At 47.7% G+C, this 19,239-nt stretch overlaps 2 protein-coding genes across 2 annotated transcripts; both read right to left on the bottom strand.

Annotated features, from left to right (window-relative positions):
• Positions 1-1,346: 1,346 nt before the first annotated feature.
• Positions 1,347-11,554, bottom strand: Slc35a2 (solute carrier family 35 member A2). The gene is made up of 4 exons (XM_041644244.1): positions 11,331-11,554; positions 9,842-10,024; positions 4,791-4,942; positions 1,347-2,099 (listed from the first exon to the last, which is right to left on the bottom strand). The coding sequence occupies exons 1-4, from the start codon at positions 11,419-11,421 to the stop codon at positions 1,347-1,349; spliced, it is 1,179 nt and encodes a 392-aa protein (XP_041500178.1). The 5' UTR covers positions 11,422-11,554.
• Positions 11,555-12,421: 867 nt separating this feature from the next.
• On the bottom strand, positions 12,422-17,513 carry Pim2 (Pim-2 proto-oncogene, serine/threonine kinase). The gene is made up of 6 exons (XM_041644252.1): positions 17,350-17,513; positions 17,111-17,220; positions 16,202-16,252; positions 14,153-14,525; positions 13,544-13,720; positions 12,422-13,449 (listed from the first exon to the last, which is right to left on the bottom strand). Exons 1-6 carry the CDS (start codon positions 17,408-17,410, stop codon positions 13,286-13,288), a joined length of 936 nt encoding a protein of 311 aa, XP_041500186.1. The 5' UTR covers positions 17,411-17,513; the 3' UTR covers positions 12,422-13,285.
• Positions 17,514-19,239: the final 1,726 nt, after the last annotated feature.

Genomic DNA, 19,239 nt, shown 5'->3' with positions numbered 1-19,239 from the left:
GGCCAGGGCAAGAAGGGAGAACGAAGGCAGGCCAGCATCTTCAATTCCAGCAGCTACGAGCCCTTCACCTTGGTGAGCAACCTGTGGTGAACATGGGAAGGAAAGAGAAACACAGAAAGCTGGGGTGGGCTGGCAAGAGGGTTCCCCGAGCAAGCGAAGGTGGTAGTAGTAAACTAGTAATCCTGGGGTTAATATCAGTGCTTATGTGGAAAGAGCAGGCCCTGGGTCAGAGAGCTACACATGCGCTAAATAAATACAACATCTTTATTTGGCATTGGGTATCCTGACATGTTCATTACAGTTCCTTAGAAAACAACACCCTCCCAAAAATCAGAACAAATTAATCAAAAATAAAGATCCAATGGCCCTATTTACAATAGCAAAGACAGCCCAGGCACCTTCCATGCATGTATTTATGCACACACGTGCGCATACATTCACTCACACACAGGCACACACATCTGGGATACAGTTAAGGAGTTAATAAGCTTTGGGGAGTGCGGGGGTGCAGGTTCCATGATTCATCAATTCTGACACCCGCCATGAAGTAAGGGTGTTTTAAACAGCCAATGGGGCTGAAGAGTGGGACTGGCAGCTTTATTTTTCCTTTGGATGTTTCAGAAGATAATCAATCCTTCATCCGTCTCTTCAATTACGTAAGATTCAGCCACTTCAGGATTTCCCCTCCCCATTTCCCCAACACTCTGGATCATTATTAATCTGATTATCACAAATGCCCAAACTACTGAACAGCAAATGGTGCTTATTGCACCCTCCCCAACATGAGCTGATGCAAAATTCTCAGCTTGTGCCTCTCTCCTCACTCCAGGCACTTACAACAGGCCGATCTTCAAGGGTCTCTGTACCAGGGAAACTGCCCAAAAGCCTCATCAGAGACCAAGCTGTTGACATGATCCAGGGTGATGGTGCAGGAGAGAAGGCCTCACACAATAGGAAATGGAACCCCACGGGTAGTCATTAGTCGTTACTGAAGAGCTGCAGGGCTTTTGTCCAGTCTGCAGGATGGCTGGAATGAACTGTCCCAGGCATGAGAGACAGGACATCTCCAGCAGAGGGTCGTGGGGGAAAGCCTGGAATAGCAGTGCCCCAACCCTGTTCCCAAAGAGGTTGGTCAGAGGAAGCTGCTCAATAAAGCTCCTTCAGGAAAGGGGGGTCCATCTACCAAGAAGGCTCATATCCCCAGTTTCATATCCCTCTAGAAGTATGGGAGAAAAAAAACCCTCCAACCCCACAAAAGTCAGGCCCTGGCAACAACTTTGGACCTGCAGCAGCCCAACCCCCTCCACCCAACCCCCTACCCTGGCTCCCCCAACCACTACCAGCTCTCACTTCACCAGCACTGACTTTGGCAGAAAGGGCTCCTTGATGAGGTCTCCTCGAGAAGACAGCTGCGGTGGCAGTGGCTGCCCAGGAGGCTGCTGGTGAATGCAGGGCCCGGAGGCAGAGGCAGAAGTGGAGGCTATGGCTTTGACTGCACCTCGGGGGAGGCTGTAGAGGTAGACGGCACCAATGACCAGCCCAGCGCCCAGGGCAAATAAAGGGTCCAGGTGGAAGCCAAAGAGGCGAATGGAGGCAACAGTGGACAGCACAATGGACAGGGAGGTGGCAAAGCCTTTGAGGATGTTATCAGCATACTTGACAACAACAGCCACCAGGAGCCCACCAAAGGCTTGGTTTAGTACCACACCCCAGACAGCAGGTGTGTACCCAAAGAAGAAGCCTTGATGGGCTACAGCAGTGCCCTCAGCCCACCAGAGCCCCACCAGGCCCAGTGCTGTGCCAAAAAGGCCAAGCTGTAGGTTACGCAGCCACACAGAACCTGAGCTGCCTTTGAGGATCTTCTCAAAGTAGACCCCTGCGAAGCCTGAGGAGAGGCAGGAGGCCACGACAGCTGCTAGTCCTGCCCCGGGATTCTGATTCAGTGGCCGAGGGCCACCGCTACCAGCTTGCTGTGCCTGGACAATCGCAACACCAGTGAATAGCAGTACCAGGGAGGCCCACTGCAGGCGTGAGAGGCTGCGGTTCAACATGAGCACGGAGAACAGTGCTGTAGTCAAAATCTTCAGCTGATATGTCACCTGCAAGTTGCATATGAAAGGCACTAAGGGCTGGCCCCAACTCCCAGGAAGTGCAAGGGGCAGGGGACAGTACCCACTGTGGCTCTTCAGGCATAATGAAAAGGAGGGGTGGAGTACATGACAATAAAATTAACCAACCACTGACTACTGACTAATTTGTGGCTAACTAGTTCCCAAAGCCCCTCCCAGAGGGCTAGGGATACAGTCAATAGGTAACGAGCTTGCCTAGCATACAGACTGCTGGCTTCCATCCCCAGCACCAGATGCACTGGCATACGCCTATAATCCCAGCACTTGAAAAATGGAGGCAGGAGGATCAGAAATTCAAAGTCATTCTTGGTTATGTAGAGTCAGAGGCCAGTCTGGGCTAGAAATGGTCTCAAAAAAAAGAAAAAAGAAAGAACCTCCAGGCCAGGCAGTGGTGGTGGTGCATGCCTTCAATCCCAGCACTTAAGGCGTGACTACAGAGCCAGGGTGGTGGTGGCTCAGGCCTTTGATCACTCAGGAGGCAGAGAAAGGCAGATCTCTGTGAGTTCAAGATCTACAGAGTGAGTTCCAGAATAGCCAGAGCTGAGAGAATCCCTGTCTTGAAAAGCAAACAGAGGAAACTCCATGGATCTGCCGCCGGAGATACATACTAGACCTTTGCTGGTAGGCCACAACCTCATGGTGATACACAGATTAATAGAAATGGGTTAAATCAAGATGTGAGAGTTAGCCAATAAGAGGCTAGAACTAATGGGTCAAGCAGTAACTTAATTGATACAGTTTCTGTGTGGTTATTTTGGGTGTAAGCTAGCCAGGCAGCTGGGAAAAACAAGCGGGCCCTCTCCCCTTATAACAATTGGCACTCCACTAACCCCACGTAAAATCTGAGAGGGCTTGAAAAAGGAATTCTAGACTAAAAAAAATAGAAAAAAAGAAAAACAGACAAACAAAAAAGAAAAAGAACCTCTCAGTGAGTTACAAAAAGGTAGCTGTGCCTAAGTGTCCCGAGTCATACGTAAATCTACAACCCAATACTATTTTCCTAGCTATGTGATAGGGATAAATCACTTGTCCTTTCTCAGGCCTGGCATCATCTCTATAAAGTTAAGACTGATGTATGTAAAACACCTCCAAGCAGGCGATGAAGAGGGTCGTCTTCAACCACAACAAACCCAGAAAATATTTTAGATTACTGTGTCCAGCATGGCCTGGGCACTATATCAGAAATAGTGCATATAATCTTCACAAGTACCCTGGAACTGAACACCACTAGAATCTGCAATTTAATGATGAGAAAGCTAGGCAATGGTCACTCATGACAGAAATCACAACACTTAGAAGTTGGAGTAAGAATAATGAGTTCAAGGCCAGACTGATCCTGTCTCAAAAACCAAACAAAATAAAAGCTGAAGATATAACTTAGCTGGTAGTTTTGCTTAGCAGGCACAAAGTGCTAGGTACGGTCCCTAGCACTCATCATAAACAGGGCATGGTGACACACACACCTATAATCCTAACACTTGAGGGGTCAAAGCAGGAGGATCACAGCGTGTCATGTTACATAACAAGTTGACAGTCAGCCTAGGCTACATGAGACCCTGTCTAAAGAAAATGAAATGAAATTAAAATAAGGATGGGCAAATAAAGGTAGAGAAAGGTAAGTGACTGACTCCCCAAATCACAGAGTTAGAAAGCAGCAGCGCTGGGATTTGAACCCAGGCAACCTTGCTATATCTAGGTTCTTTAATCAACCTTCTGAAAACAAGACTAACCATAGATGCTACAGATTTACCAATAAGCATTCAAAGACTCTTTCCGGGTATTTTTCTTTGGATAGGGTTTCTGCCTTTAAGAAATATTTGATGCGTGCAGGTGTTTTGCCTGCATGAATATCTGTGCACCACAAACATAGCTAGTGCTTTTGGAGGTGAAGAGGGCATCAAATCCTCTGAAAATGGAGCTACAAATGGTTGTGGGTGCTATGTGGGTGCTAGGACTCAAACCTGGGTCCTGTAGAAGAGCAGTCAGTACTCTTTAACTGTTGAGCCCCATCTATTTATTTATTTATTTATTTATTATGTATACAATATTTTGTCTGTGTGTATGTCTACAGGCCAGAGAGGGCACCAGACCTCACTAGAGATGGTTGTGAGCCACGATGTGGTTGCCGGGAATTGAACTCAGGACCTTTGGAAGAACAGCCAGCACTCTTAACAACTGAGCCATCTCTCCAGCCCCCTGAGCCCCATCTCTTAAGTCCCCTAAAATAGTTTCTTTTTTGAAATATTTATTCATTATGTATACCCTGCTCTATCTGCATGGCATAAGAGGGCACCAGATCTCATTGTGAGTCACCATGTGGGTGCTGGGAATTGAACTCAGGACCTCTGGAAGAGCAGCTAGTGCTCTTAACCTCTAAGCCATCTCTCCAGTCCAAGAAATAGTTTCTTTTTGTAGTCCTCAAACCCCAAATTCTCCTGCTTCAACTTCCTGAGTGCTGGGTTTGCAGGTATATGCCACCATGTCTGGTCTTAGGTATATTTTCAGTTTTCCCAGCATCCCCCTTATTCCCAATTTTGACACATATGGAAGCCAACGTGGAGGGAGTTCAAAGAAGGTGACATAGTTCCTGCTCTTTACAGACCACCTCCCTCCGTCTCCCTCTCCCACTTCCCCAGGAGCTATGCTGGGCTGGGGGCTCACCTGGAAAGTGGCAGCTGGCAGGTTGGAGATGGCAACATACTGGAGGTTATTCTGCAAGGTATAGATGAGAGACGGCACAGCAAGCTTGAGTGTGTCCACATACTGCACCAGGACAGCCTCATGGAGGAAGAGAACCAGGTGCTTCACATTACCTATGTGGGAAGAAGGTCTGCTGAGGATTGGGACCAGGCTTGGCCCCTTTGCTCACCTCCCAGTCCTGCCTTCCCTCACCGCCGAACTACTCTCCCCCTCCTAGCAGCTCAGTTTCTTCTACAGTAGCACAGCAATGCCAGTAAGAACTTTTTCTGAGTTTGACCTGGTGGCACACACCTTTCATCCCCACCCCTGGGAAATGGAGGCAGGTGGATCTGGTTAGTTTGAGGCCAGTGCCAGACCAGCAAGGACTACATAATGAGATTATGTCTTTTAAACAAAAAGCCTTTCTGATACAGAACTTAATGGCTGCAAAGGGGAATGGTGATATAGTTCAGGGGTTGGGCACTTGCCTAGCAGATGTGTGTGTGTCCCCAGGTTTTACCCCAACACTGTAAGAAAAAAATACTAATGGTCACAAAACTATTACCTATCCCACTATGCCTGCTATCAACCATAGTCTACCCACCTGAGAGCTACTTCCCTGGCATGAACCCATTCAGGGCAAGCACTTGATATGTCTGTACAATGAAATAATTACCAGTAACTAGAAGCATGTGACATAGAGCTTCCTGGTTCCTGGGCAGGGGTATACAACTATCAGAAGGGAGGTTTTAGATTTGTTTGTTTTGTGATTCGTCCAGGGCCTCACACACCACTGAGCTACACATCCAACCCAAGGCTTTTAAACACCCTAGTTCCTTAATGGTCCATGAGCCACTTGAGGACAGAATACATTTCCCATCAAACAAATCCTTTTTCTCAGCCCTAGACACATTAAGCTGCCTCTGCCCTATGAATGAATGCAGCCCTTTTTCCTTTCTTCTCAAAACAGAGTCTCTCTATGGAGCCTGGGCTGGCCTCAAATTCTCCTCCATCCTTCTGTCCTAGCTTCTTGAGTAAGCACCAACATGTACCAGTTGAATGTAATCCTTTTTTGTTTTTTGTTTTTTTGAGACATGGTCTCACTTTGTAGCCAAGACTGGTCTTGAACTCACAGATCCACCTTGCCTGTCTCCCAAGTGCTGTGATTAAAGGCGTTCACCACCATGCCAGTTCTTGACCATTAAACAGAAGTCTGGTTGAGAACTTCTACAATTAACTGAGTATCATTTCCTATGTAATAAGGTCTATGTAAAGCTCACCACATTTTTTTTGAGACAGGGTTTCTCTGTAGCTTTGGAGCCTGTCCTGAACTAGCTCTTGTAGACCAGGCTGACCTTGAACTCACAGAGATCTGCCTGCCTCTACCTCCTGAGTGCTGGGATTGAAGGTGTGCGCCACCACTGCCTGGCAAAACTCATCACATTTTTAGTTTTGGTCTTTGAGATTAAACCTAAGACTCCCAAGTGTGTTAAGCACATTTACCAATTGAGTTATATACCCAGCCCTACATCTTACTATTATTATTTCATTTAGACAGAGTTCATAGAACCCAAACTGGCCTTGAACTTGCTATGGAACCAAGGATGAATTCATCTTTTAGGTTTTACCTGAAGTCAGTTATCCCTAGAAGATCTCCACAACCACACTGCACAGGGTCAGCTTAGGAATGCCTGTCTGATGCTGATCCATAAAATTCTCCCCCTGCCCATCACAGCACTTATTTCAGTAGTAATTAATGGACTTTTGACTTCGTATTTTCCAGGTGTTAAGAAGGTAATATGCGTACGACAAAACACATCACAAATCCTGCATAGCCATAACTGCATATCATAAAAAAGCACATCCATATTTCTGCGGAGAATTCTGTAGATATACACACAAAGTGGAAAAACTCAAACATAGGTCTACCAAGAACTCCACATCAGGTCAGGTTTAGGTTGCTGGTTATTTTGGTTTTTCAGATTTCAAAGTCTTACTATGTAGCTGAGGAAAGCCTCTTACTCAAGTGCCAGGATTACAAGCACACAGTGATGTTCCTTTTGTAGTGATGGGGATGGAACCTAAGGCTTTAGCACATGCTGAGCGAGTGTTCAACACTGGGGGCGAGGTTATCACCAACTAATTCAAGGAAAAGCAAAGTGAGCAGAGAGTGATGAAGTGCCTGTATCTGCAACCCAAGCTACCAGAGAGGCGGAGGGAGGAAGGACACTTTAGCCCACCAGCTGGAGTTTAAGATGGGTCTAGTTGGTGCAGTGAGATCTTGTCTCAAAAGGGGAAAGAGAGGGAGAGCCAGACAGGCGAGCAAATTAAATTTGTGGGTCATCATGGTGGTGCATACCTAAAATCATATTTGGGAGGTAGAGGCAAGAGGATCAGGAGTTCAAAACCAAGCTCAGCTACAGTGTTAGAAACCAGCCTGGGCTATCTGAGATGATCTCAAAAAATCAAAATAGGGCCAGCAAGATGGCGCATCAGGGTAAGGGTACTTGCTGCCAAGCCTGACATGAATTCCCAAGACCCATATGAGGTAACGAGAGATTCAGTTCTTTTAAGTTGTCTACTGACTTCCACTTGCATGCATAGCACATGGGTGCCCACCTCCCAAATTAATAATAATAACAATAAAACTGTGGATAAAAGCTATTGTTGCCAGGTGGTTGTGGAGCACACCTTTAATCCCAGCACTCAGGAGTCAGGCAGATCTCTGAGTTCAAGGCCAGCCTGGTCTACAGAGTGAGTCCCAAGTCTTGAAAAAAAAGTAAGAAAAGAAAGAAAGCATTATAACTTTGAACACTTATGAACCACTTAATCTTTTGGGTTTCTGATTTGTGTGTGGGAATGTGGACAGACTGGTGCCCTCATCCACACATGGACACGTGGACGACAGAGACTGATATTGGGTGTCTTCCTCTATCACTTTCCACCTTATTATTTTTTGCTTGTTTGTTTTCAAGACAGGGTTTCTCTGTGTAACAGCCCTAGCTGTCTTAGAACTAGCTCTTGTAGACCAGGCTGGTCTTGAACCCACAGAGATCCACCTGCCTCTGTCTCCCAAGTGCTGGGATTAAAGGGGTGCACCACCATCGCCCAGCATTTTACCCATGAAGCCATCTTCTCTGCCCCTATTGTTTTGGTTTTTGCACGCACATGTGTGTGTATGTGTGTGTTACTGGGGATGAACCTACAGCCCTAAACAAATTAGGCAAGTGTTCTACAGCTGGGCTACATTTCTAGTCCTTTTATCTGTATTATGTGTGATGTATGTGTTTGAGTGTGGGCATGCACAGGCCATGGTGTGGAGGTCCAAGGACACCTTAGAGGCTAAAGTCAGTTCTCTCCATCCATCATGGGTCCTGGTAATAGAGTTCAGGCTGTCAGGATTGCATGGAAAGAGCTTTTACCTTACCTGCTAAGCTATCTTGCCAGTCCTATGTTTTGAGACTGTGTCTTACAAAGTTGATCAGGTTAGTATTGAACTTATGATTTCCCTGCCTCAGCTTCTCAAGCAGATAAGATTACAGACCTGCACCATCAGGCCTGGTTTTGCTTTTTTATTCATTGGTGGTTTGGGGGTTTTGTTTGTTTGTTTTGTTTTGAGACAGGATCATGTTTCCTGTTAAACACCTTTTATTTGGATTTTTGTTGTTTTTTTTTTTTTAAACATTTTGCCTCGATGTATGCCCGCACGCCAGAGGAGGGCGCCAGATCTCAGAACAGATGGTTGTGAGCCATCATGTGGTTGCTGGGAATTGAACTCAGGACCTCTGGAAGAGCAGCCAGTGCTCTTAACCTCTGAGCCATCTCTCCAGCCCCATTTTGTTTGTTTTGTTTTTCAAGACAGGGTTTCTCTGTAGCTTTGGTGCCTGTCCTGGAACTAGCTCTTATAGTCCAGGCTGGCCTCGAACTCACAGAGGTCCGCCTGCCTCTGCCTCCCAAGTGTTGGGCTTACAGGCGGGCACCACCACCGCCCAGCTTTGAGACAGGGTCTTGCTTCAGCCTAGGAAGACGTGGAATTTATGATCCTCCTGCCTCAGATGACAGGTATGAACCACCATCCCTAACTTTATTGTTATTTCATCATGTATGATTTTTATTATGCTTCCTTGTTTTAGATAGAATTTCAGATAGCTCAAGCTATCCCTGAACATTCACTACATAGTCAAAGATGACCTTGAACTTCTGATCCTTCTGCCTTAGATTATAGGCATTTATCATAACTGTTTTTTTGTGGTGTTGGAGATCAAATCCAGAGCTTTATATATGCTAGGCAAGCACTCTATCAACTAAACTACACCAACTCTAGGTATTATAATTCCACTTATTGCTTGTTTTCTTGTTTTGCAGCTAGCCTTGAATTCATGGGATTAACTGATGCTGTGCCTTAGTATGCTGACCAGCTGCGGTTACAAGTGCAGATGTGTAAAAGATAAGTAGCTCAGCAGTGAGCAGCTAGATTTCTGACAGGGTGGTCAAGAGTTGAGAGTTGTGAGCCTGGATAATGTGTGGAAAGATAGCTTTACTATTTTATTATTCTTTCTGACTCTCTGTGTGTGTGTGTGTGTTTGTGTGTGTGTGTGTGTAGTGGAATTCTCCATATTCTTTTCCCTTTCTCTCTCTCTCTCTCTCTTTTAAACAAAAGCACGTGTAGCCCAGGCTAGCCTTGAACTTCCTGTTATCTTGAGCTCCTCATCGTCCTGCCTCCACCTTCCAAATGCTTTTACTAGAGGCATGTGCCACTACACTTGGCTTCCACGGGATAAAGTTAAATCTTTGAATCACTGTTGAGTGTTCTGTTGCCTATTGGGCAGACTATGTCACTACTGCAGTTCCCAGGTTTAAGGGACATACAAGTGCCGAGGCAACTTGGCACAGCTGGAGTGGCAAGGAAGCTTAGATGGCACTTACATACTCCGAAAGCACTTTCAGAAAGATTCTCCCAGAAAACAAGCCTCCCCGGCGTGCTTACACACAGGGAGTCAGATCAACCACCCAGCCCCTTCTCTGACTCATACCCCTCTTCTGTGCGAAGAGCAGCAGGAGACAGGTGACACCTTTGAGTACTTCAGCCATGACTACAGCGGTGGTGGCAAAGAAGCGGTCCCCAGGCAGTGTGCGAGCATATCGAATGCTAAGGATGAGGGAGGCGTTCTGGACCACCAGCACAGCTAAGGATATGTACTTGAGGCGCCGGTGAGCTGTAGGGAGTGGAAGGAACATAGAAGGATGGGGTCAGAAGCTGTCAGGGTTTAGCCACCCACCTCCCCCCTCTTCTCAATCAAAATCCTTCCAGCCACTGGTACTTCCTCTGCCTGCCCTTCCTGACTCAACTGAGAATCTGATTCCCTGTTTCTACAACCTCTGTTGCAGGCAAGTGTCAGACAGAGTCCCATTCTGGCCAGCTCCTACTGTGGAATCCCTGGTAGGGTGTGAGGAAATGGCCTAGGCAGGCCCTGGACACACATACCCACTTCTCCCTCCCCGGGGAAGCAGCTCTTTCCCAGACAGCATCGCCCGGATTTACTGAATGTGTGCAGCATGCCTATCACTGAGCTATGGGATTCACATGGATTCTCACCCAGCATTTGGTCTCTGAGGGTACTTTGAAACATCCCATTTTGTGGATGAGCAAATTGAGGATTTCTAGGAAGTGATGTTTCTACTTGCAGGACTGTCCCATAAATGAAATATCAGAATATAATGAATGGGGCAATTGTTTAAAATGCCCACCTCCTAAGGACTGTCCTACTTTCCTATCTCCTACAATGGTTACCCAACAGTCTGATTACCTTAATCACATACGGAAATACTTCCCTACTGCTGTACACCCTCCTCCCAGACAAAGAACAATTCTTTGTTCTCCCCACACTGACAATGAGCTCTCTCTGCTATATAGGACTTGGCACCCTCAGAATGTTCTTTCCCTGACCTATAAGGAAGGAACCCTCCCACCTCAACATAAATAGAACTATCTCCATTTGGATGGGACAGCCCCAGAACATACTCTCCATGTAATGAAGGACAGCCTCATGCTCAAAATGGATCCACTAGTCATACAAGGATGTGCCCCACCCTGACAATTTATAAGGTCCCTTTATAAGGAAGAAGCCACCACCCTAAGAATCGTCTCTCTCCCTTCTATAAGGAAAAACTCCTACCCCAGAATCTGTCTCTCCCTTCTGCAATTAAAGATTGCCCACAGCCCCCGAACATTCTCAGTGGTCTTAGCCTCCTCAAAAGGAAATTTCCCCCACACATTCATAACGGTCTTTATTTCCAAGTCCAAGGCCCCCGTCACAAACACCCACAAAACGACCGATTCCTACCTTGCAACCTACAATGGTCCGTTCTCTCCTCCCTTCTTTCAACAACACACACACACACACACCACACACGTCGGTCCGTTCACACGAGATGCCGCTGTCACTTCAGCCAAGGATCATTCCACCCCCAAGGTCCCCGAACTTCGCCCGGCCAACTGCTCTCTGACTGAGGTCATCTCACCCGCTGTAGCGGACCCAGACTCCAGCACGCCCGCGGACACGGCCCCTGGCCCGGCCGCCGCGGATGATCCGCCAACCCCAACCGCTGCCATGTTGGCATCTGCCCGTCCCGTCCCCTCGGCAACAGCAGGCTACTTCCGTATCCATCACGTCCGCTTCCGGACCTCCGGCGTGGAGGGCGGGGCACTAGCTGGGATTGCGAGGTGGTGTTTTTAGCCCGTTCCAAGCCTGATTCTAAAACGGTGGTTTCGGACTTCCCAGATTCCATCAGCTGGAGACCAAGGACGCCGGAGACCCATCTCCCATAGCCTTTACACATCTATTGGCATGCTCCCGACACTAGACACGGCCCACACCTCCCGTTTGCCCGCCTCACTGACCCCGACTGTCCGAACCACCTTCCCAAACCGTCCCGCGGTTTCATTGGTTCCGTGGTTCTTCCATCTCCGCTTTTATTGGAACCTTCAGATGGCACCACCCTCCTCGCATCAGAAACTCAGTTCTATTCAACCAGCCAGGTCCCGCCCTCTAAGGCCCGGAGGCCAACTGGGATGAATCGGACTTTGGAGAAGGCGGGACAAGTGAGTCATAGGCCTGCCGCTAGGTTCATAGAATTCATTGCTGAACTAGAGTAGGGAAGGCTTAGTCACCATAATAGAGGAAAATGAGAAGCAGGTTCAGGACAATTGACGTCAGAATTAGAGAGACCAAGGGAGGTGAGCTGAGGAAGATGCAAAGGAGGGGCATGAAAGGCAAAGACAAAATTAAGATTTAAATCAAGTTAAGAGCTACATAGAAAGTGCTAGAAAAATTCCAGTTGGAGCCTGGGATTTATTTTTGTGCAAGTAAATCCCAGCACTCCAAGTTTGAGGCTAGCTTGGGCTTCAAAAAGACCCCATCTGAAAACAAAACAAAAAGGGTCAGACTGGCCCCCTTCTCTGACTTGGTTTTTCTTCAGAAATTTTTCTCCAGCCATCTAAACTCAACAGGCAGTAGATGCTCCACTAATACCTTCCTCTATAAATGGCCATTCATTCGTGACTTTATTATTTATTAAATAGGTTTCCACACATGGCTTTTTAAATAATCCAGGCAGGGGGAGAAGGGAAAGGAGGGCACAGCTGCAGCTCTCCTACCTCCAGTACATAATTATTTACACTTTACCACTGGACAATCCTGGCTCAGGAGGAGGCAGCAAAAGTTGGAGAGGGGGGACCCCAGGAGAACAAACAGTAAGACTTATTTCCTCCATCCCATCCCCCCAAAACCATCCATCCCATCCTAGTCTCTGGTGGTGTCCGATGATGTCCATCTCCCATTCCTTCCCAAATTATGGAAGTAAGGTTCTTCTCACCAGAATAAGAGCACTTGGAATAACAATAGGGTCCCCTCACCAAAAAATAAAATAAAATAAAAATTAAAAAAAGCAGTGGGATACTAATTAATAGGGCTTAATAGGGTGTTACCTTCCCCAGAATAATCATTTCTGGGCTAAGGCAGGCAAGCAGCAACTGAATTGAGATCCCAGGGTAAGGGCCCTTTTGCTAAAGAGCTGCTGGGGTATTTAAGGAAAGCACCCTTGCCCGAGTGAGAGCATTTAAACTAAGTGTCTAAGTTTGTGGTAGTAGTATAGGAGGTGCCAGTGTAGGGACTACAATGTCATAATAAGAATCATAGGGCCTAGAAGGGAAGGAATCCAACCAAATAAACATCCTTAACAGAACAAGAAACAAGTAACTCCCCCCTCCCAAATAAGGGACCACAGGTTCCGGGAGGAGAGCTCCTTCACAGGATTGGGATAGGAACTGGGCAGACTTGGCTATCTTCTGACCCCTGATCCTTATTCCCTGACCTTAGTAATACTGGATCTTTAACAACCTGTATAACCAGGTCAACAGATGTCCATCTATCCCTGTAGCATGACCATGGGATTCCAACCAGAGAGCCTGGCTGGGCCTAGGGAAGCAGGGACCAGGGTAAGGGGGTGGTGCTTCCTTTGGAAGGATTGATGGGCGCTTCTTCAGCTGGTGTTTGCATCCAGGGGTCCAGAAGAATCTCCTCCAGTGAAGGTCGGGAGCAGGGTTTAGGGGCCAGGCACCGGCGGATTAGGGCACAGCAATCTGTGAGGTCAAGAAACACAAGGGAGATTAGCAGTCAGCAAAGGATACCCAGTCCTAGGAGGAAGGAAGCCTGTGGGGTCAGCGAGGGCCTCACCTGGGGAGACATGAGCAGGAAAGTGGGGCTCAGCCTCCAGAATCTCCTGGTCCCTCTCGAAGGGAATGTCCCCACAGACCATGTCATAGAGGAGGACACCCAGTGACCAGACAGTAGCTGGGAGGGCATGGTACTGATGTCGAGAGATCCACTCTGGAGGGCTATACACCCTTGTCCCTGCACACAAGCCAAGAATTAGATCTTTCCCAGATGGTGCCCTTTGTCGAACCCTGTGTCCCTAGAAGTATGAACTGTAAATTAAAGGAGAGTATCCACTGCTTCAAATTTAACAGTAGAGTCCTGTCAGCAGCAAAACAGCTTAAAAAGAGCACTTCCAAGTTAACACTAAGATTGTCTTACCAGAAGCAAAACAAACAAACAAGCAAAAAACCCAACAACAAAACCCAACACTAACAAGATCCCCACACTAAAAAATAAGAGCCCAGAAGGTTAAGAAACTGTAATTGGGCTTGAGAATCAAGAACCTTAAAGGGTACGATTTAGGTCAAAGGTTACAAGGACAATCCAATAATAAAGCTCAAAAGCCAGAAGAATTAAAGACTAAAAACAGCCCCCTCCCCCGCATAAATTGTAGGGAAGAATCCTTACCATCAAAGTCCGTGTATGGTTCATCATGCAGCAGGGCCCCAGAACCAAAATCAATGAGTTTAATACAACCCCGGCAGAGGTCTATCAGGATGTTCTCATCCTTGATATCACGATGGACGACTCCGCGAGCATGGCAGTGCTGGACAGCTGCCACTACTTGGGTAAAGAAGCTGCGGCTACGGCTTTCACCCAGCGGGCCCTTCTCTGTGATGTAGTCAAAAAGATCCTGGGCAGGCATAGGCCGTTCAAGGACCAGCATGAAGCCCTCTGGGGTCTCAAACCAGTCAAGCAGGCGTATCACACCTGGATGCCCGTTGCCTTCACCCACCTTCCACAGCAGTGCTACCTCAAGTGGGCAAGTCACTGAGTCTGACTGGGGTGGGAAGTGAAAAGAAAAAAAAAGAAGGTAGATGGTAAGTCTGAGCTCTACTGTCAATATAGCAGTTTATTTTCAGAGCACTGGTTTTTGACCTTTGGCAAGCCAGACCTCTCAGTATCCTTTCAAAGGCTCAAATCCATCAGAGTGAAATGAGCAGAAGCCATATACATCTGGCATGTAGCAGCTCAGTAAATATTTGAATAAGTTAAAGTGTTTTCTTTGGGGGGGGGAATGGGGTTTGAGACAGGATCTCTACATAGACCAAGCTGGCCTGGAACTCAAGAGATCCACCTGCTTTTACCTCCAGAGTGCTGGGATTAAAGTGTGCACCACCATGCCTGGCCTTCAAATTTAAAATTTAAGTCCCTCTGCATAAGAACTATCATGGGATCTATTTACCTGTCTTATTAGCCAACATCCAGATCAGGGCAGTTTTTCTGCACACTAGATAACTCTATGAATGTTTCTAAATGGAAGTACTTTACAGGAAAGAGGCTAGCAATGAAAAGTAATTAACTACTATTATTGTATAAGTGTTGAAAGACTCAATACGCGAGATGGACAGAGCAGTTAGAAGAAGAGATCTAGTACCTACTGAATTCGAATAAATGTCGTACTTTGCAAAGTGCCTATAATTATGTCACTGCATAGATGTTCTCTGGCTTTAAAATTGTCTCATTTTTGAGACAGGATCTTGCCATGTAGCCCAAACTGGCCTCAAATTCACGGAAATCGCCGGGTGGTGGTGCACGCCTTTAATCCCAGCACTCAGGAGGTAGAGGCAGGTGTATTTCTGTGAGTTCGAGGCCAACTTGCTCTACAAGAGCTAGTTCCAGGACGGGCACCACAAACTACAGAGAAACCCTGTCTCGAAAATAAATTTAAAAAAAAAGAAAGAAAGAAATAAAGAAAAAGAAAAGAAAAAAAAATCCTCAGAAATCCTAGTGTCACAGCCTCTTGAATGTTGGGATTACAGGTATGCACCACCAATCCTGGCTTTCATTTGTTAAAAACAGTTTACAGTGATTAACTGCTAAGGACCTGGCACAGAGCAAACACTCAATGAACGCGACGTTTTGTCAGTTCAACTAGCACAACTCAATAACACCACCCCCTACACCTATACAGACAGTGCCAAGGGTCTTGTTGCCTCAGGTGAGGTCCATTACAGGCCCACTAACTTGCACAGTCACAGACAGGTTTTCTCAGGGAGACGCAAATTCTTCGGCTACTGCGCAGGCTCGCCCTCCCTCCCTTCTCCGTCCCAGGGCCGGCATAGACTGTCTGAAATGCCCGCCAGGGGGAGCTCTCACCTACAATTTGCCCAGACCCGCCCTGATGTCCGTTAGCTTTCTCCGGGTGGCAGAGGCAGCAGCCAGCATTACCATGACAACCAGTGACCTAGGCCCCTCCTTCCCCACCAGCATGTCTTGTGAACAGCCCCAGAAGCATTGTTTGGAAGAAAGATGCAAAAGGAGAGTTTGAGAGGAGAATCCAGAGCTCTGGGCAAATTGAGGTGAAATCAGAACTATCACATAAAGGCAGTAAACACAGGTTGGTGAGGTTCTCACGGTTTCAGGGCCCAGGGAATAATACATCCCCTAGAAAAAATCAGGGGGTGAGTTCGGTGATGGAGTCCACGGGTCATGACGTACACCAAAGACACTCACCACGGTGGACCAGCCTAGCACACGGTTCCGGGAGATTACTTTGATGGCCACCTAGAAAAAATACTGAGATAAGGGGGCCAGCCGGTGATCCCAGACTCTTCTCAGTCTAGACCCTCTGCCCAATTCCAGTCTCTCCACTCTAGTATTTCTAGTTCCCATACGTATCACACCCACTGGAGCTGGGATGCCTATCCAGTACTCTGAAGGCCCCAGAATCGTGTTAACTCCATCCAGCTAGCATCTTTACTCCTGAGCTCTTGTCGGGAAAGCATCAAGACCCCCTGAAATCCAGAATGGAGCTGTATTTTTTCTTTTGTTTTCTCTTTCCCACTGTCTCCCTACATCCCCCACCCTGTGACGCTGGTGTTGAACTCAGTGTTTGTGAATGATGGACAAACGACCCACCATTGACCCATATCCCCACATTCAAATTCTAAGTTTTTTGACATCGCAAGCCCTCCTCCATAATTCTACCCATCTCCAGGACACAACAACTATGTATCTGGATTCTTGTTTTCACGACTCCACTCTTAACACCTACTCAAAAAAATCCCCACTTCCCCCCCAACATGTACACTCGCGCGCGCGCACACACACACACACAAACACACACGCATGAACGCACGCACGCAAATACCATGGATCTTGGGGTCCAGTCCTGAAGATCTGCCCCCTTCCCAGTATAAATGCCCAGTCTTCCAGAATTTCAGCCCACCCCCATACCCACCTGAACTCCAGACACACGTGCGCACTCACACATTCACACACATAGACTCAGACAGCAACCCTGCTCCTTATGATTCTACTACACATTTGCAAGCTCCCCACTGGAACAAGTGGCATCTCCGTTCCCCCACCACCACCCTTCGCCAAAACACCTTACCCTCCCAGAACCCCTCTAGGGGATACCTGACGTCTATCCGTGACGCGGTGTCCCGCGAAGACGGTGCCAAAGCCTCCCTTACCCAGGAGGGGGCCAAGTCGGTATTCGGCCTCGAAAGCTGCCCGATTCTTGCCACCTACGCAAGCGGAGGCGAGGAAATCAGGGTGGCGGTGTACTCTGATCCCAGCCGTGACTCTCGCCCCCACACCGACACCCATCATTCCAGTCCTCCCAACCTGCTTGTGACAGGGGAGATTGCGCTCACCTGGAGGCTGCGTGGGGGTTACAGGGGGCGAAGGAAGCCCCTGCAGAGGCTTGGTCAACATGGAGGAGGAGCTGCGTAGATTGAGCCCGCTGAATCCGCTGAGCCCGCAGGGCGTGGATGCCCGGGGCAGAGCGGCTGGAGAGCCAGGGCTGGGGGGTGCCAGGGTGGAAGGTAGGGAATCTGGTGGCCCGGAAGCGCCCGCAGACTGCGCGGCGTAAAGATTCGTCGCGCGCGCCAGCCCCAACGCTACTGAGCCGGGGCACTGGGGCACGCGCCTCCCGGAGAGTCGCCCTGCGCGACAGCCCCGCCCACCTGGCTTTGATCAATCCGGACACGGCACCTGCTGTACCCCGGCCAATCGGAGCCAGTCCTTATTTGCATGCCACCATGTGAGATCGATCACACAGGGGTTTCTCAGGTGACCCCTCTGTCTTAAAAGACAAATAAGGTTGGTAGCTGAAGATAGGTTAGAGCAAATTGCAAGAAAAAGCCAAGAATAGCAAGAGGCAGGCTGAGGCCAAATGGTACAAACTTACAAAATACGGTAATACCCCCACCCCAAGTCTGTTAATAACCCCAACATTTGTGCTCTAAGAATGTACCAGGTACTGTGCCCAGTAGTACATTATTGACCATACACATTCTCTGTCAATACTCACAAATCAGAGAGCATGAGGTAGCAGACATTAATCACCCCTGTAGTTGCAGATGGGGCACTTTAAACTCAAAGAGAGCCCAAAGCCACACAGCTAGAAAATGCAGATAGATTTTAAATCAACCTCCTTGGCGTGCTCATGCTTGACCATGTATTTCAGATACCCTGCAGCCGCCCACTGGGCAAACCATACCCTCACCTGTGGGGCCACCACACACAGCCTTCTGCAAGGACCCCACTGAGGCATGCTGGGGAGAATACTGTTTTGAGAAAATCTGAAGGTCAGCCAGCCTTCTCAACCTGGGCTTTACAAACCCTAGGAGGGATGGACAGAGGTGTCAATAGAATTTGGAAGAAAACAATAAAAAAGGATTTAGCCACTTCATTCTCCAGCTTATGAAACCCAGTCAGGCAGAGGCCACCTCTGGTCACTTTCACTAAACTCACATAGCTTGTTGTCAACTGTTTTTATTTCTTCATAGATTATCACAAGAATGAACATTAAGGTTGAGAGTGGAAATTCAAACAAAATTTAGTCATGGCCTTTAGCTCAAACACAGTCCATAATTATCCCTAGGCTCCCATTTAGAAATTTGGTTAGGTGGGAGTAAGGGCTTCAAAGTAGATTTGCTACTGAGGAAGTTTATGATTTTTGAGAAAAGCATCTCATTGTGTAGCCCGGCCAGCCTGCAACTCTACTATGTAGATCAGGCTGGCCTGAAAGTCATAGATCCACCTGCCTCTGACTCCCCAGTGTTGGGATCAAAGGCGTGACCCAGTTCTAGAAGAGGTTTCTTGTTGCTGGTTCTGTTAAACAGAATCCTGGTTATGTGGCCTACGTTAGTTTCAACTACCTAGGCTCTACATACATTGCACCTGGCAAGAAGTTAATTTAATAAACAGATCAAAGATGAACCCCAGCCTACAGACAGCACCTACTGGAGAACAAGTAGAACTCAGGGCAAGCCAAACTCTGTGCTTCCCAGAGGCCCATCCACCCCTGCCCCATACAGAACAGAGTTGCTCAGGGAAACTGACATTTGGTTTTATTGTGCCAAGGACAATACAGATGGTGGATCTTGTCAACACCTGCAGGGCACAGGCGCCCCACCTGTGGAGGCTGCTCCAACTCCCTAAACTCAAATCTTGAGTAGCAGCCATGATCTCCAAAGATAACCCCACCTCAAGAGTTCAAAGGTCAGCAAAGTCCCTGCAGCAAGGTCAGGGTTCATTGT

The sequence above is a fragment of the Microtus oregoni genome, unplaced genomic scaffold (assembly GCF_018167655.1).
Source record: "Microtus oregoni isolate MIOR12 unplaced genomic scaffold, Mior012 000092F_ref0000046, whole genome shotgun sequence".
Classification (NCBI taxonomy): Eukaryota; Metazoa; Chordata; class Mammalia; order Rodentia; family Cricetidae; genus Microtus; species Microtus oregoni.
This window is presented reverse-complemented; position numbering and strand designations above follow the sequence as displayed.

Excerpts from the sequence above, each read along its gene's own strand:
- Slc35a2 (XM_041644244.1), bottom strand. The coding sequence starts at position 11,421 with ATGGCAGCGGTTGGGGTTGGCGGATCATCCGCGGCGGCCGGGCCAGGG. Across the intron at positions 10,025-11,330 it reads GTCTGGGTCCGCTACAGCGG|CTCACCGGCGCCTCAAGTAC; the intron begins GTGAGATGACCT and ends CACTCCCTACAG. Across the intron at positions 2,100-4,790 it reads TGCCAGCTGCCACTTTCCAG|GTGACATATCAGCTGAAGAT; the intron begins GTGAGCCCCCAG and ends TGCAACTTGCAG.
- Pim2 (XM_041644252.1), bottom strand. The coding sequence starts at position 17,410 with ATGTTGACCAAGCCTCTGCAGGGGCTTCCTTCGCCCCCTGTAACCCCC. Across the intron at positions 17,221-17,349 it reads AACCCCCACGCAGCCTCCAG|GTGGCAAGAATCGGGCAGCT; the intron begins GTGAGCGCAATC and ends CCGCTTGCGTAG. Across the intron at positions 14,526-16,201 it reads TGCTAGGCTGGTCCACCGTG|TCAGACTCAGTGACTTGCCC; the intron begins GTGAGTGTCTTT and ends TTCCCACCCCAG.